The sequence below is a fragment of the Clupea harengus genome, chromosome 10 (assembly GCF_900700415.2).
Source record: "Clupea harengus chromosome 10, Ch_v2.0.2, whole genome shotgun sequence".
NCBI lineage: Eukaryota > Metazoa > Chordata > Actinopteri > Clupeiformes > Clupeidae > Clupea > Clupea harengus.
Window position 1 is genome coordinate 19,736,962 of NC_045161.1, and position 15,687 is coordinate 19,752,648.

Genomic DNA, 15,687 nt, shown 5'->3' on the forward strand with positions numbered 1-15,687 from the left:
GAGTGTCCAGCATTTCACACTCATCTTTTTTACTGTTATGACAACTCCGTCTGGGTCCTCATTAGGGCTGAACGATTAATTGCATTTGCGATTTAATCGCGATATGATAAAACGCAATTTTCTAACCGCAACTATTGCGATTAAAAACGTGGTCTAAAAAAGACGGTAAATCTTGAACACAGTGTTTAAAAAGTGCATGCCTTGTCTTTATTCTTACAATGACTTTGTTTTAAATTACTTAAATGCACAGTGGCAAAGCCACCGATTGGTTGTTCTTGATTCTGTAATGAGCAGTTCAATAAAAATGTAAAATGTGGGAAATAATATTAGATACATTTAGTGTAAAATGTTGTGTTGGTCATATTTAAATCATTCATTACGATTTGTTGGGGAAAAAAATGAGTATAAAATAAAATTTAAAAAAATCGCATATCAAATCGCAATATTGGGGGGGGGGGGGGGGGGAAATCACAATTACATTATTTTTCCAAATCGTTCAGCCCTAGTCCTCATAGTGCACTGCATGTTCCCAAAAGTGTCAGTGTGAACGCACTTACGCACTCAAAATAGCAAGTGGAAGTACGGTAGAGCACGAGTTGAGACACAGTGTGAAACTCCTGTGATGGGGATTGTTTCACTATTTATGTCACATTTACTCAATACAGAGTAATAGCACGGTATGCATTTTACTCAGAATACTTTGTATCCTGGTAGTTGGTCAGAGCACCTTCCTGAACCTCCCAGGTGATGTGTGGTGTGGCCAGGCGGGTGTGGCGTTTGGGACTGGGCACTGATCTAGGTGATGTGTGGCGTGGCCAGGCAGGTGTGGCGTTTGGGACTGGGCACTGATCTAGGTGTTGTGTAAAGGAAGTTGTGCTGAGGGTGTGGACTCACTGGGCACCGGTCTCAGGACGTCGGGGATGAGGATCTCCACCAGGGCCTGGTACAGGATGTGGTCACAGGTACGCATCCACTCCTTCACCGGCTCGTACTTACACATAGCCACCAGCCTCTCGTGGGGAATCACATTCTCTAGGTCCTCATCACTAGGCATGAGACAGATACACACACACACACACACACACACACACACACACACACACACACACACACACACATATTTCTATGAGAATGCAATTATGCTCCTCCAAAGGGTAACACAGGCTAATATTGGTGTTATCACACATGTGAACACCATCATTTAATAAGAAATGATCCCTGATGATAATGTAGGACTCTCCTTATGTGCTAGGAGAACTGACCTGTTAGTGATGGTGGTGGATTCGTCACTAGATGGCGCACTTGAACACCAAAACGACTGCCAGAGCTTCTCAATGTAGTGGAACTGCAGGTTCATCACAACATCCAGGGTTGCCTAGGAGACACACACACAATTCTTTTTGTTATACACAGGGAAACATGTTCATCCCTTGTGCTATTGGTTGGACACTTTCCCACAGCGGTCAAACCTCTCACGGTCACCTGCAAGTACTACACTACGTAGTGGCTGAGAAGGAGCATAAGCCTGTATGATTGAGTTGAGGTGGATGGGCGCAGACCCAGAAGTCACTCTGCCATTCTGGTTTTGCTGTGCATGCTGGGATACTCACTGGAAGGGCAAGTGCAGTAATCGAGGTGAGAGACAACCATGGCCTGTACCAAGAGCTGGGTGGCATACGGAGTCCGAACAGATCTTTAAGAGCTTTTATGCTTTTAGCACACCCAAGACCGTACAAAAATCACCTCAAGTGACCAAAACAGTTGGTCACTGTGGTTAAGTATATGCGTTTGTACATATCCCAGCATAAGTAATAAAGTATGATTATTTGATGGGGATTTTAGAGAAAAATACAAATATGACATGCATACTGCTTGCATATGATTGGAACCACTCTTGAAGTTTAGGTACAAAGTCACATTTATTTGTTTGAAGTTGCTTACATTTTGTTTTAAGAACCACAAAAAGTGCCTGAATGTAGCGCTGAACTTCTGGAGGTTAAGTGATTCCTGCTTGAGTCCCCCCTCCCCCCCCCACCCCCAGGGTTGGGGATTGTTCCCGGTCACACACTTGGAGCTCTGCTGCTTTTGCACACAGAGGGGTATTAGGCAAGAGTTTCCTCTCTGTGTGTGTAAATGAGCTCAAGCTGACTGCAGTGCCTCCACACCACTTCCTCATAGCAGCTCTGCAACATTAAACATCTCCACCACAGCCACGACAGCAGTGTAAGCCTACACACACACACACACACACACACACACACACACACACACACACACACACACACCCACACAGAGCACAACAGCCCGTCATCCAAAGCAGAGGGAACCTGTGATGCATTCACTCTCAATAAATCATTAACTCATCGGGGAGTTATTCTCCTGACCTCCACTAACTCTCAACATACACACTACTCCTACACTAAGCAGAGGTCAAAGTTAGGATGCAAAGCTTATGGGGCATTTCTCTCTTCACCTCCAGCTCCTTGCTAAAGACCAGTAGATATAATTGCTGTAAAAAGGGGGGTATTCTGCAAATATTCCAGGCATACCTTAAGTCCACCTTCCACCCCAATGCACACACACATCAACTTCTGTTCAAACATACCACTCTTATGCAGGGAGAGATGTGGACAGCACACACACATCCCCATTAGGAATGTACAGCAAAATACCCATGGCCAAACTCCCGTTAAAAATACATTTTCAAAAGTGTGCATATCTAGATATGTATTTGCACTCTTGAGTGGGACGACTTGATTTTGTCAAAATGGCTACAGGTTAACAGGTCAGATTTGTTTTCCTGGTTACCACCACCAAAAGACGTTTTCAAGACATTTTGCAAATGCCAAAGCAATTACTTTTGGATTAAAAAAACACAAGACATACCAAGAGGAGAACATAAAGGAGCTCTGAGACTTCATTCTTTTTTCTCTGCCCACACACACTGTGAGCGTGTCTCTGTGAGAGTGTGTGTGAGTGAGTGAGTGAGAGAGAGAGAGCAAGGGGGAGGGCAGACATTTTTCAATGTGTTTTGTCTATTATGTATCTCTGTGGTCCACTGTCTCCATATGAGTATGATTCACGCCATGCCCAGAGATTCTCTCCTGGCAAAGCACACTTCCCTATATCCAGTTTCAGTGCTGTATAGGCTTTCCCTTCAATCACATGATATGTTTTCTGCTTCCTCACCAGGGATTGCCATAGCAACCTTGTTTACCGTTGCCCAGGCAACAACTCAAAACACAGCCCTCCAAAATAAAAAGGGAATGGGGGGGGGAAGAGAGAGAGAAAAATTCCCCAGCCCGGACAAACAGGGAGCAGTTGTACCTTTAGAGAGACACTGGGCGTCTAAAGCCTGGTAATTTATGAAAGACCTGCAGACAAATGTGTTTCCACGTTCCTTCCACAACAACAACAGCCTTCACTCAAGTCCTTGTCTGTCTGTGTGGCAGCCTTGCACAGGCATGCACTTACACCGTCTTTATTGCTTTAGTTTACCAAAGCTCTTCCATCCGCAACCGCCTCCACAGTTCCATCCGACTAAACCGCTCTAGAGTTCATTAACGCACGTGCACAAGCACACACACACACACACACACACACACACACACACACACACACACACACACACACACACACACACACACACACACACACACACACACACACACACACACACACACACACACACACACACACACACACACACACACACACACACACACACACACACACACACACACACACACACACACTAAAGTGAGCCCTTCTCCCGCTCCAGGAGATAACGCAGACATTTTGCCCAGATAAGAAGCAGACAGAAACTTGCACATACAAGCAGAGCAGGAGAGCCACAGGGAATCCAACTCGCAGACAAAAAGATGTCGTCCCCGAGTCAGCTAAAAGGTTAATGGCCACGTCTTGAGAATGAAAAGGGGCTGCAGGACAAAAGGAGTGTGTGGAGCTGGGGGTTGTCATACATAATGACAACCCCCCCCCAACCGGTGTTCAGGGGTAATGAGGGCCCATCCTCCCTTCCCTCCCCTCCCTCCCCTCCCCACACTACAGCAGGCTATTTCTGATTCCCATCAGCACAACAGCTCCTCTGCTTTAAGCAGGCCCTGATCGCAGCAGAGCCGCAGGGTTGGGTGATCCTGGGCCACACCAGGGCTGCGTCTGATCCAGACCTCATCTGCTGCACTCAAGGGGGGCTGAGAAGGCTCTGGAAGCACGAGTAAAGAGCCTCTAACAATCTATCGCTCGCACGCGCGCGCCAATGGGCCTGGGAATGTCAGGAGGAGGCAGCATGACTCAGGTGCCACGCCAGGAGACACAGGTGTTGGTAGGACAGAAGGTGGTCAAAAGAGCACAAACAACAGAAACCCCCCTAATCAGAGTCTCGCTAGGAGGAAATGAGTGAGACAGAGGAGAGGAGAGGAATAAGAGCATGAGGAGGAAATAAAGTGAAAGAGACAGAGGAGAGAAGAGAGAGCAAATGCAGAAGTAGGGCCTTGGGAGGGAGAAAGATTGATAGATGGAGAGAGATAGAGAGACAGAGTGTGTGTTTTTGGGAGCGGGTGGTTTGAGGTTAAGTGTACGTGTAGGCTTAAGGCTGTATGGCCACTGGCAGCCACGTTCACACATCCATTAACAGTGTTGCCATCACCATCATTCTTCAGCTGGGTAGTGTTAGTTCGTTTTGTTCACTAGTGACAACGGTTGCTAAGGGGGAAAAAATTAAGAAAGTCAGACTTTTTAACCCACAGTGCCATAAAAAGTTGAATCAAACAGTTTAAAACATGAAATCCGTGAACCTGCCGCTCAAGAAATAGAGCCGCGTTGTAAACTCCGAAGCTGAAGAGCGTCAGACGCCGCCAGTGGGCGTTGAAAAGCCCGCCGTTAAAAAGAACCAGAAGCATTTCTTGACACATGTCAGACGCCACCAGTGGGCTTTGGCCTTTAGCGTTTGAGATATGTATAGGTGTAGGTTTACACTTTGAGACGTGTGTGTGTGTGTGTGTGTGGTGGCCTACCTCACAGTGGTCCCTGTAGAGGCTCTGGAGTTTCTTGATGTCGTCCATGTTGATGCGCTCCGGCAGGGGCACAGGGCCCAGGTCCAGGGGAGGGAAGGGCGGAAGAACGTGCGTCACGTCTGCAATCACACAACAACGGCACCGTATATATATATATATATATGAATACAAATATTAGAGTGCAACATTACAGTCCACACAGGTGTACTAATCAATCCGTGATATTACAGTCTACACGTGTCTAAAATATTACTGACATTAGCCTCCAGCACTAATGAAATATAACTGCACGTGGAACTGAGTATTTAGTGCGCTTGAGCACAACATGACTGAGCAGGTTGGGTTTAGCGTTGATAAAGTGAACTGCACAAGTCACATCCACAGTCTGCATCGAGTGTTATATAAAAGAGGCGAGCCTCCACTTATCAAGGAAATAGTGACTGCTCTTTGATGTGATGGCAGAAGCAAATAAATAATGTATAACAAATATGTAAGGTCCCGAAACATAAGTAACCACATATGCCAGCGAACAAAAGTGAAAGTTATGACTAACTTCTGTGGGCTGGACTATAGATTAAAGCAGCAATATGGAGTTCTGTTCCAAAACTAGTAAGCTAACTACCTAAAAGGCATGCAAAAACACACACACACACACACACACACACACACACACACACACACACACACACACACACACACACACACACACACACACACACACACACACACACACACACACACACTAAAGGCATGCAAAAACCTTGCAAACACCACAAACAACACAGTTGACCCTGATAGAAGCTTGCCAACTGGTGTCTTTTGGCAGCATAGCTGGCAATGCCATGCTGTGAAAGCTTTTCTTCCATTTTTGCAGGGTGTTCCAGCTAGAAAACACAGAACTACATAGTGCATATCCTGGATGGCTAGTGGGGATAAACACAGGTGTCCTTCACATGACCATATGCTATCAAAATGAATTTGAGGATGATACCAAAACTAGTTGCCTATAAAACCCTACCTCAAAAAGTGTCATATTGTTACGTAGTGTTACTTTCAGTTTGATGCTAGACTGAAATTGGAACAGGTGCAGCATAACACACTCAAATGAAGTCGCTGGTGAGACAGAGCTGGTTGTTGGGGAAACATGAACCCCTGCACTGCTACTCATGGGGAGGCAGCACTGTGAGGGCTAGATGCGGAGATGCGGAGATGCTGAGCGGGAGAGGAGTGCGGCGCTCACCGATGTACTGCTGGTGATGCTGGCTCTGGGCAGCCACAGACTGCTCCGGAGTGCTGGAGCCATGATGGGAGCTGCCAGACAGCCCGTCGCCCACACTGTGCACCTTCTGCAGTGGCTTAAACCTGCGCACACACACACACGCACACACACACACAGCCAATTATGACACGGCTAATGAGGACAAGGGCAAGGCTAATCAATGCAGGAAGGAAAACAGACACAGGCAAAAGAGAGACAGAGACAGAGAGCGAGACAGAGAGCGAGACAGAGACAGAAGAGCGAGACAGAGACAGAGAGCGAGCCAGAGACAGAAGAGCGAGACAGAGACAGAGCCAGAGAGCGAGCCAGAGAGCGAGAGCCATCGAGAGAGCGGTCTCACCTCTGCTTCTGGTGAACCGGCTGCTGTCTCATGGCCATGTACTGGAAGTCGTCCTGCTGGTGGATGAGGGGCGAGTCGGGTTTTATCCGGATGCCGTAGTAGTGGTACTTTGAGTTCCCCCTGAGGGAAACAGAGAACGGGAGAAACCTTTAGGATACACCACTCACTAACCACCAACAACAACTCACAATAACGAACCTACAAACTGGTCTGGATGAACCACAAACAATGATTACTCTCTTTTCTTTTTATTAAAAGACACTCAGTTGTAATAACAGAACTATTCATTTAAACTGCACAGAGGGCGCAGCTGACAAGAGGACGATCTATTCTCTGTGTTCAACGGGTGAGGGACTGATGTGTGTGTGTGCCGCGGTGCCTGGCGTGTGGCGTCTGGCGTCTGACCTGTTGCCTAGGCGTCTGGTGCGGAGGCCCATGAAGACGGAGCGGATGAGCTTGCCGAAGGAGGCGGCGTTGACGGGGTCCAGCTTCTGCTCCTGGCAGTGGCGCAGGTAGTGGTGGTAGAGCGAGCAGCGGGCCAGGCTCACCCCCTCCGCCGTCTCGTAGTTATCCAGCAGCCACTGCAACTGTGGAGCAAAGGCACAGTCAGGACGGCGCGCACACGCACACACACACACACACCTCTCTCTCTCTCTCTTCCTAGAGTACGCTCACATCACCATCCATACACTTTATACCACCTCTATGCTTCTCACTCACACACACACACACACACACACACACACACACACACACACACACACACACACACACACACACACACACACACACACACACACACACACACACACACACACACACACCCCAACAACGCTACAAAATGGCCATCAATTTCAAAAATCAAGTCTCAAGCACAGCTCAGAATAATATGAATGCCCGCACACTGAGACCCTTTTCCATGTAACTGTATCATGAACCCAAAAGGTCATCATGCAGAAATAATCCATTCAAACGGAGGGCATGAGGATGTGAGGGCACACAGGGGTGAGAGGTGCCGGCATTCTACTGATACTCTACAGGAGACGGGCACGCGCTGAAGAGGAAACCCTCCCCAGATCAGCTGCTCACCACAGAACAGTCCCAGTATGTACTACAACACGCTTTCAACACACACACACACACACACACACACACACACACACACACACACACACACACACACACACACACACACACACACACACACACACACACACACACACACACACACACACACACTATAGCAATAGAGTCAGGCAGGGAGATGTTGCTGATTCCAGGCAGGCTGTGTGTAAACATGCTCAGCGGTGTGTCAGCACTCATGCACTCAGTCACAGAGTGGCGCGACTAGAAGTGACAGTTTATGAGTGGTAAACAGCCGTTATGGAAACACCAGGGGGTTAAGCCACAAGGGTGGGCCCGCGAGAGAGAGAGAGAGAGAGAGAGAGAGAGAGTGTGAGAGTGAGTGTGAGAGTGAGAGTGAGAGACAGACAGAGAGAGAGACACAGAGAGAGAAAGAGACGCACACACAGAACATGTCAACAAAACCAGAAATCTCTCACCTCTGCCCCCACCACTGTGACTAAAGCTAAAGTTAGAGCCAACTGGAAGACTCAGAGAACATTTAGCAGGGAAGCTAACAGCACAGTTGTTCTCTGTGCAGATGTTCTCCCCTTGCGCTCCCAGAGAAGAGCACACAGGCCTGTTCCATCATCACCTTTAGCTCTTAGGTAGTGACACCTACTCTTTAACTGAACCAAAAAAAAGGGGCAAATTGTGAAGGACATGAGAATGTAGGGGGCCATTTGCACGATGGTCCAGTAGGTGGGGACCTGAAAGACGAAGCTCCAAGCTCTCTTTGGCCTCCTTGCAGCCTAATCTTACAGGGGCATGGGGCTGTTAAACACCTGCTGCAGGGTGAGAGCAGATCTGGAGACTCACTGTGTGACCCCTAAGCAGTGAGGAACACAGACAGGAAGAGACAGACAGACAGGCAGACAGGCAGGCAGGAAGCAGACAGACAGCGGCAGGCCTCCCCTCCTCTGCGGCCGTTTCCGCCGGACCCCTTTGAAGGCAGGTTGCTGGGTGACTTACATGGCTGTTGAGCAGGCTGTTTTTGTGAGTGGAAATCCCTTCAGACTTTTGGAGGTTTTCAATCGCCATTTCAAGCTGAAGGAGAAAAAAAATGGGCATGCAGGAAACATACACAGGGTGAAAGTGGGGGAGGGAGGGGGAGAGAGAGAGAGAGAGAGAGAGAGAGAGAGGGTGAGAGAGTGAGAGAGAGAGGGAGGAAAGGAGAGGGAAGACAGACAGTTTGAAGGGGAACAGAAAGGAAAAAAAAGACGGTTAGCAGCAGCCAGATCGTAGCATTTCCATTAAACTGGGTCAGCGTGGCAGCCAAAACTCATTATAGCTGGGCCAAAGACATGCAAATGCAAACAGGCCAGAGTAAGAAGGGTTAAGGCCCTGACCAGAGCTGCTCCCTGCTCCCTGTCGGACACTAACGTATGCAACCAGGCCACGGAGGTCACACAGGGCAGCAACCTGCTATTTCATAATCACCACCAGCAAACATCTTAACATGCCGCCCTCCTTCGCCCTCGTCACCGTCTGGAAGGACACACAGGAAGCTAAAAACAAAAAGGGTGCTTCTAAAACACACACCGTGTTCTTGAACAGTCTGCAGTGTGTGTGTGTGTGAACACAGCCTAAGGTAGAGAGGGGGTTAAATTGAACCTCAAATAAGACTCAGGCAGTGGCAAGGCTAAAGGATCCCTGTTAGAAGTTGTGGTGGCGTGACTTGAGAGGGCAGGGAGGCGGCAGGGAGGCGGCACGAGGGGTCTATAACTGAGGGGTCTCGGCTGCGGAGGCTCACATGCTAATGAGGCCCGGCGGCTGTTTTGGTATGCAGAGCACTCCTGACGGTCCTGACGAGAGGAGAGGAGCGGAGAGGAGTGGAGAGGAGAGGAGCGGAGCAGGAGCGAGGCAGCGCTCCGCCTCCCCTGCCCTCACGCCACCACTTCATCTGCTCCCCGTCTCTTCTGGGTGGGGGGGGCTTCGTTTGGGGCGTCCCATCACCACACAGCGCAGTGGGACAGTCACACTCGCCTCTCGCATACAGAGACCGAGGCCAGAGCTCTGAGGCAGTGTGTTTAAGTGAGGCCTTTTAACAGTGGGAACCACTAGTGGAAATCAACAGTTCACAACTCAAACGCCATCAGTTGGGAAAGTTCCCCAATGGTGTGTGTGTGGGTGTGTGTGTACACAGCTAAGCAGGGGGATGTGTGTGAGTTCTTTAACACTGTAACAGGTGTGTGTTTAAGTATCTAAGTGTGTGACAGTAGGTGTTTATGTGTGTAGCAGCAGTGTAAAAGTAGCTGTGTGTGTGTGTGTGTGTTTGTGTATGAAGAGGAGTGCGAGTGCTGTGGAACGGTTAGTCAGAGTGTGGGTGTGTGCGAGTACATACCATAGCTGAAGAGGAGCGTGAGGTGGGGGTGCTGTAATACTGTTAGTCTGTGTGTGTGTGTGTGTGTGTGTGTGTGTGTGTGTATATATATACCATAGCTGAAGAGGAGCGGAAGGTGGGGGTGCTGTGGTGACGGCTGCCCTCCACGCTGCTGCCGTGGATGAGGTAGGCGCCGCTGCTGGAGATGATCTGGCTCCCACCCACGTCCACGGCGACGCCCACCATGCCGTGTGGGTGCATGCCGCCGGCAGACGATACCACCGTGGTGACCTGGGCGCCGCCCGCCTGCGAGTCAAAGTAGGCCCCGCCGCTGCCCTGGCCATACAGCTGAGCCTCGTGGTTGTAGGTGTAGGCTGTCCGGCTGGAGGGGGTGAATCAGTCAGGGGATGATTAGAGAGCCTTTCTAAACACCCAAAGCACCGCATAGAACAACCAGCCTCGTCTTACCACCAGCACAGAGAAATCAGTCAGGGGGAGAAAATGCAAGGAAACCTTTTAACTTTAGGCCGTAAAAATTGCGTCTCTTTAAAATTATTTTAACACAGAGACTGTGAACACGGTATAAATCTTGCCCTTTTGAGGATTAAATACCAAGAATTTAATTTAACAAATCCAGACCAATGAATGAAATGCTTTTTTGTTTTTTCTGCTAAGGTAGGGCCAATGATTTTCCGCGATAACGGAAAACGGACGGAATTCGTGGAATGAACACTTTGAAACGGAATTGCAACTTTGAAACGGAAATATCATTTTGTGCATACAAATCGCCCAAATTGCCCTGTATTTTGGGCTGCAAGGCTATATTTCTTTCAAATAAACACAACAACGATTGCAACGATGAACAAACATTAATTAAAGAACAAAACCACTGAGAAAATGTCACGTCTGCGCTGAACTGCTCCGGCCACGCCCCCCTTTTCAACGGTTGACCCACAGATCTCCGCTAAAGCCACATTCAGTCACATTCACGCGCTCGTCTTCCCAATCGCATTTAAAACAAAAAATGTTTAGTCTTCTGTTCTGTTGATGGCTGGCAAACAACAATCTAAGAAGGGCACATATTATTCAGTCATTTTAAGCCATCAATCTACCTCAGGGTGAACAAAATGGAGCTGAAACGGAAAAAAAAACGGAATTCACCAAATGTGAAACGGAAAATGCATTTTTTTTAAACGGAAAATCATTGGCCCTACTAAGGTGATATTACTTAACACAGGCAGAAGTGATGCTCTGCTTCGTCTTGCATGAAATTAGGTCATAAAAGAGGCTGTGCTTGATTTTGCAAACCAATCTGCTTCCCTCCTATTCAAATTGCAAGCAACATAATCCTAAGCTTAATTAACTATAAAGACGATTTGAATTAGCAAGATATATCTGATGAAATACGACTGATAATAAAGCAATTAACAGCAATAGTACTAATGGCTTTGAGCTTTTTAAACGATTTAGTTCAGATTTGAGCAACATCAGGACCAGATCAAGGCTGGATGGATCTGCTCCAGCTAGGGTTCTGCAGCGGAGCGCTTGACAGCGCAATGCGATGCTCACCAATGTCAATTTAATGTATCCTAGCAACATTTCAGGCATTTTGACCAATCAAAACAGTAGGATTCTGTATAGGGGCTGGACGTTTATTTCCGCTCACAATGCCTACACCTTTTTAATTAATTTTTATTTTTAATTAATTAAATTATTAAGGTTGCATTACGCGTTACGCTATTCTGTTGTTATTATTATTTCCAGTGTGATCCCTGCCTAAATTAGCTCCATAAGAGTGTGTGTGTGATCCCTGCCTAAATGAGCTCCATGTGTGTGTGTGTGAGATCCCTGCCTAAATGAGCTCCATGTGTGTGTGTGACCCCTTCCTAAGTGAGCATCATGAGTGTGTGATCCCCACCTAAGTGAGCTCCATGAGAGAGAGTGTGTGTGTGTGTGTGTGTGTGTGTGTGTGTGTGCGTGCGTGCGTGCTCCCCGCCTAAGGGAGTTAGCCCCTGCAGTGACACCTGGAACTTACATGGTTCCGTTGGTGTAGACGGCCTCTCCACTTTCCACGTACTGGACCTGGGAGGGGTACACGTGCTGGACATGCTGGACCTGCTGGGCCTAAACACACACACACACACACACACACACACACACAGACAGACAGACAGACGTCAGAAAGCAGCACAGACAAGCAGCAATAGAAACCGCAGCCTGCAGTCATAGCCATCTGGCAGCGTGTGCAAGGCCCTGATGCGCTTACGAAGAACCAAATCTTTCATCATTTCTCTAATCTGCCAAACCACTATAGACACGGCAGGGCCCCACACACACACCATACACTTTCAGATTCACAAATCACAGGCCTGGTTAAACACACTGCACTGCACACACCATACACTTTCAGATTCACAGTCACAGGACTGGTTAAACACACATCAGGTGGTACAGAACTACTAGAGTAAAAGTTGAAGGTGCAATAAAAATAAGGACTCTTGTCTCTTGAGTGAGGGGACTTTGTATTTGTCTATATTTATACTCTGATTAAAAGAGTCTGTCCCACAGTCTGACTCTTGACCTGCTCAGTTGGGATCCAAGCGGAGTCCATTTTGGTGCCGGCTTCCATCGCTGCCCTCTTCCTTCCCCACTAGTTAGGAAACTCTGCTTCATTAATACAGGACTCGGACTGGAAGAGTCTGGGGGTCCCTACAAGATTTTCATTCTGTAATGATCTATTGCATCCTGTTGTTTTTCCACGCAGACAATGAAAGAATACTTGGACGTCTCAAGGCGGCCTCTCTGACCTGAGTGTGTGTGTGTGTGTGTGTGTGTGTGTGTGTGTGTGTGTGTGTGTGTGTGTGTGTGTGTGTGTGTGTGCAGGGGAAGGGAGTAACTGTGTGGAGATCTAGGCATAGCCTCAACATCTGCGTCATACCTCTCCATGCAGACAGAGCCAGAGGAGTGTGACTGTGTGCAGCTATGAACTAACTCCATTATCTCTTCTCTCACCTTAGCACACAGAGGGAGTATTTGTGGGCATGAATATTTCAGAGCCTTTGCTTCAGAGATTGACTAAACTGACAGAACACCAAACACACAGCTTAGAGAGAACTCGAACTCATCCCCCCCATCTTCCGAGGGAGGCTGTGACACGCTGCACTGCTGACAAATCCCAGCGCTCCCGAGGCGGGAGGAGGTTTAACCAGCTGCAGGAGAACTTTTGTCAGGGTGTCACTGATGAGAATTCTTGTGGGATGAGCACAAACGAGGGGATGACAGGCAAAGGGGGGGGAAGACGAATCGGAGAAACAGATAACCGCTACACTCCATCACTCTAGAGTGCACAGTGTGTGACTGATTAGACCTGCTAGAGCGTGTGTGTGTGTGTGTGTGTGTGTGTGTGTGTACCTGCTGTGACACCTGTTGTATCTTGGGCACCGAGAGCTGCTGCACCTGAGGACTCTTCTGAGATGATCCTGTGGCCTGAACCAGCACCCGCTGCAGGGAGAAGCACACACACACACACACACACACACACACACACACACACACACACACTTGAGAATCTTGACTGTGCATTAAATCTCTTCTGCAAGACGTTTTAAGATCAAGGGGTGTGTGTGTGTGTGTGTGTGTGTTGTCACCATACCTGTTGTGAGGCAGGAACCGGCTGCACCACGGGTGCCTGGGCCGAAGTGGCCGTGCACAGAGCCACCGTAGACGCAGAGTCAGACCCTCCCTCTGAGCTTTGCATTGTGGGATACTAGAGGGGGGCGAGAGGAAGAGAAGATGGTGATTAATGAGGACAGTCAGCATTATGGGGGAAAGCTTCCTCAGATGGACAGGAGAACACAAGACACACTTGGCCGAGCGAGAGGGCCCAGCACATGTGCCAGCAGGCTGGACAAAGAGCCTTTTCAGCCGCTCCTCTCCTGAAGGAACCAGCACACTGACTGTGCCCAGGACAAGAGCACTGGGTGCAGAGAGGGCAGGAGCGCTCAGATCCTCCACTGCCCAGAGGACCGTCTCCCCTCTGCTGAGCTTCGTGTTCAACTCACTCACTCACACAAACAGAGGGGCCTTCAAATTCTGCCAACACGTTTTCTTTGACCTTTTCGAATACGTTTTTGTGTAAAGATGGCAAATTATTTGATTTAAACTCTAACCCTTAGTCCAGTTTGTACTAGGGATGGGCATTCGATTAAATTGTCTTAATCGATCGTCGGGAGAATTAACGATCGATTTTCGATTAATCATTAATATTTGTATATTAAAATTCACTATTTATAGGCTATATTAAAATGCAGTGAAAATAGAAAAAAACACAGCGTGTTTCCTCATTGAGATCTTTATTACAAGATGAACAGCAGTTAAACTTGTAATTAGTTAAACAGCAGTTGGCAGTTAAACTTGCAAGATGGACAACTCTTGTGGCAGTTAAACGGGATCCGTTCAATGGTTACACTTGAAAATGTGCGCTGCTGTACTCTTAAGCAGCGGAGCCGACAGCTAGAAGCCGGTGCTCATAAACACAACTTTTTTTTTCTCTCTAACTAATTAATCTCACATTTTGAAATTCATTCATCTAGATTCATCGTGATTAAAAGTTTGTTTTCTTCTCAAGACTAAATCTTATAAATTAACGAGTAATCACTTCAGACAGCGTGTATTTTAGACACTGTTGTTCAATTGTATTTTTTTCGTGCTCTCTCGCCGTCATACAAGGAATATATGCGAGACACAATGGTGCCCCTCGACGGTAAATCGTAAGAATTGTCCCCTGAAGCAATTCGAATCACCTCAGTCAGCCCACCGTCTTCAACTATGTTGATGGGCCGACAGTCACCGGCAACCTAAACTGCTACAGCGTTGGTAACCTTTTCACGGACTGGTCTAGTTCATTTCCTAGAGAAGTCGTGGAGTGTGGGTTGGCGACCATCTAACCTGGGACTGCTTTCTGTCGGGTGCTTTGCATTAAGGTGATAACTTAAAGACGAGCTGCTTCTGTAATAGCTACATTCAGCTTGACAAATGCTACATACAACTTTAGTTTTGTCGATTGTTCTGTCATTTTGCCTCTTAAACAGAAACTTTCCGCCCAACAATCCCTCAGCTCTCTCTATCTTCAACTACCGTCTCGGTCTCTTCTATCTAACTGACTTGCAGACACGCGGCAGTTTCGTGCCATGGGTCAACGCGCACCGGAAGTAAACAAAGTTGCGTTAACTGCGTTCAAATATTTTATTGCATTAACCTCGGCCACAATAATCTCATAGAATAACGTGTTAACTTTGACAGCCCTAAAATAAATAAATTACACGCACACTACGCAACAGAACATGCATTAGTTTTAATCGATGAAAAAATAATTTCATCGAGGAAATTCTTAATGATCAATTAATCGATCGTCGATTAATTATGCCCATCCCTAGTTTGTACCTCCGCAGACCATTTGTATGTGTTCGCAAATGTTCGCAGTGAACTCAAAGTAAACGAAAAATTGTTTGAAAATGTTAGCAAATATTTGCCTTTGAGCGCACCCGCAGGTCATCCTCTATCCAACCCATCAGCCTGCCTTCCCTCAGGG

General features: G+C 47.7%; 1 protein-coding gene across 4 annotated transcripts in view; it reads right to left on the reverse strand.

Moving 5' to 3' along the window:
* The window catches only part of rfx2 (regulatory factor X, 2 (influences HLA class II expression)), a 43,816-nt gene that overhangs the window by 15,372 nt on the left and 12,757 nt on the right, over positions 1–15,687 (reverse strand). The window contains exons 2-12 of one of the 4 annotated variants that reach the window (XM_042708903.1): positions 13,750–13,863; positions 13,509–13,598; positions 12,133–12,212; positions 10,212–10,479; positions 8,747–8,821; positions 7,058–7,239; positions 6,653–6,772; positions 6,274–6,395; positions 5,034–5,152; positions 1,263–1,375; positions 895–1,046 (exon numbers count right to left, since the gene is read on the reverse strand). In XM_042708903.1, the coding sequence (XP_042564837.1) occupies positions 895–1,046; positions 1,263–1,375; positions 5,034–5,152; positions 6,274–6,395; positions 6,653–6,772; positions 7,058–7,239; positions 8,747–8,821; positions 10,212–10,479; positions 12,133–12,212; positions 13,509–13,598; positions 13,750–13,854 (1,426 nt within the window). In that variant the 5' untranslated portion in view covers positions 13,855–13,863. Of the gene's footprint in view, positions 1–894; positions 1,047–1,262; positions 1,376–5,033; positions 5,153–6,273; positions 6,396–6,652; positions 6,773–7,057; positions 7,240–8,746; positions 8,822–10,211; positions 10,480–12,132; positions 12,222–13,508; positions 13,599–13,749; positions 13,864–15,687 lie in introns of all 4 variants that reach the window. The other 3 variants (XM_012828250.3, XM_031574313.2, XM_012828253.3) reach the window with 3 other exon arrangements.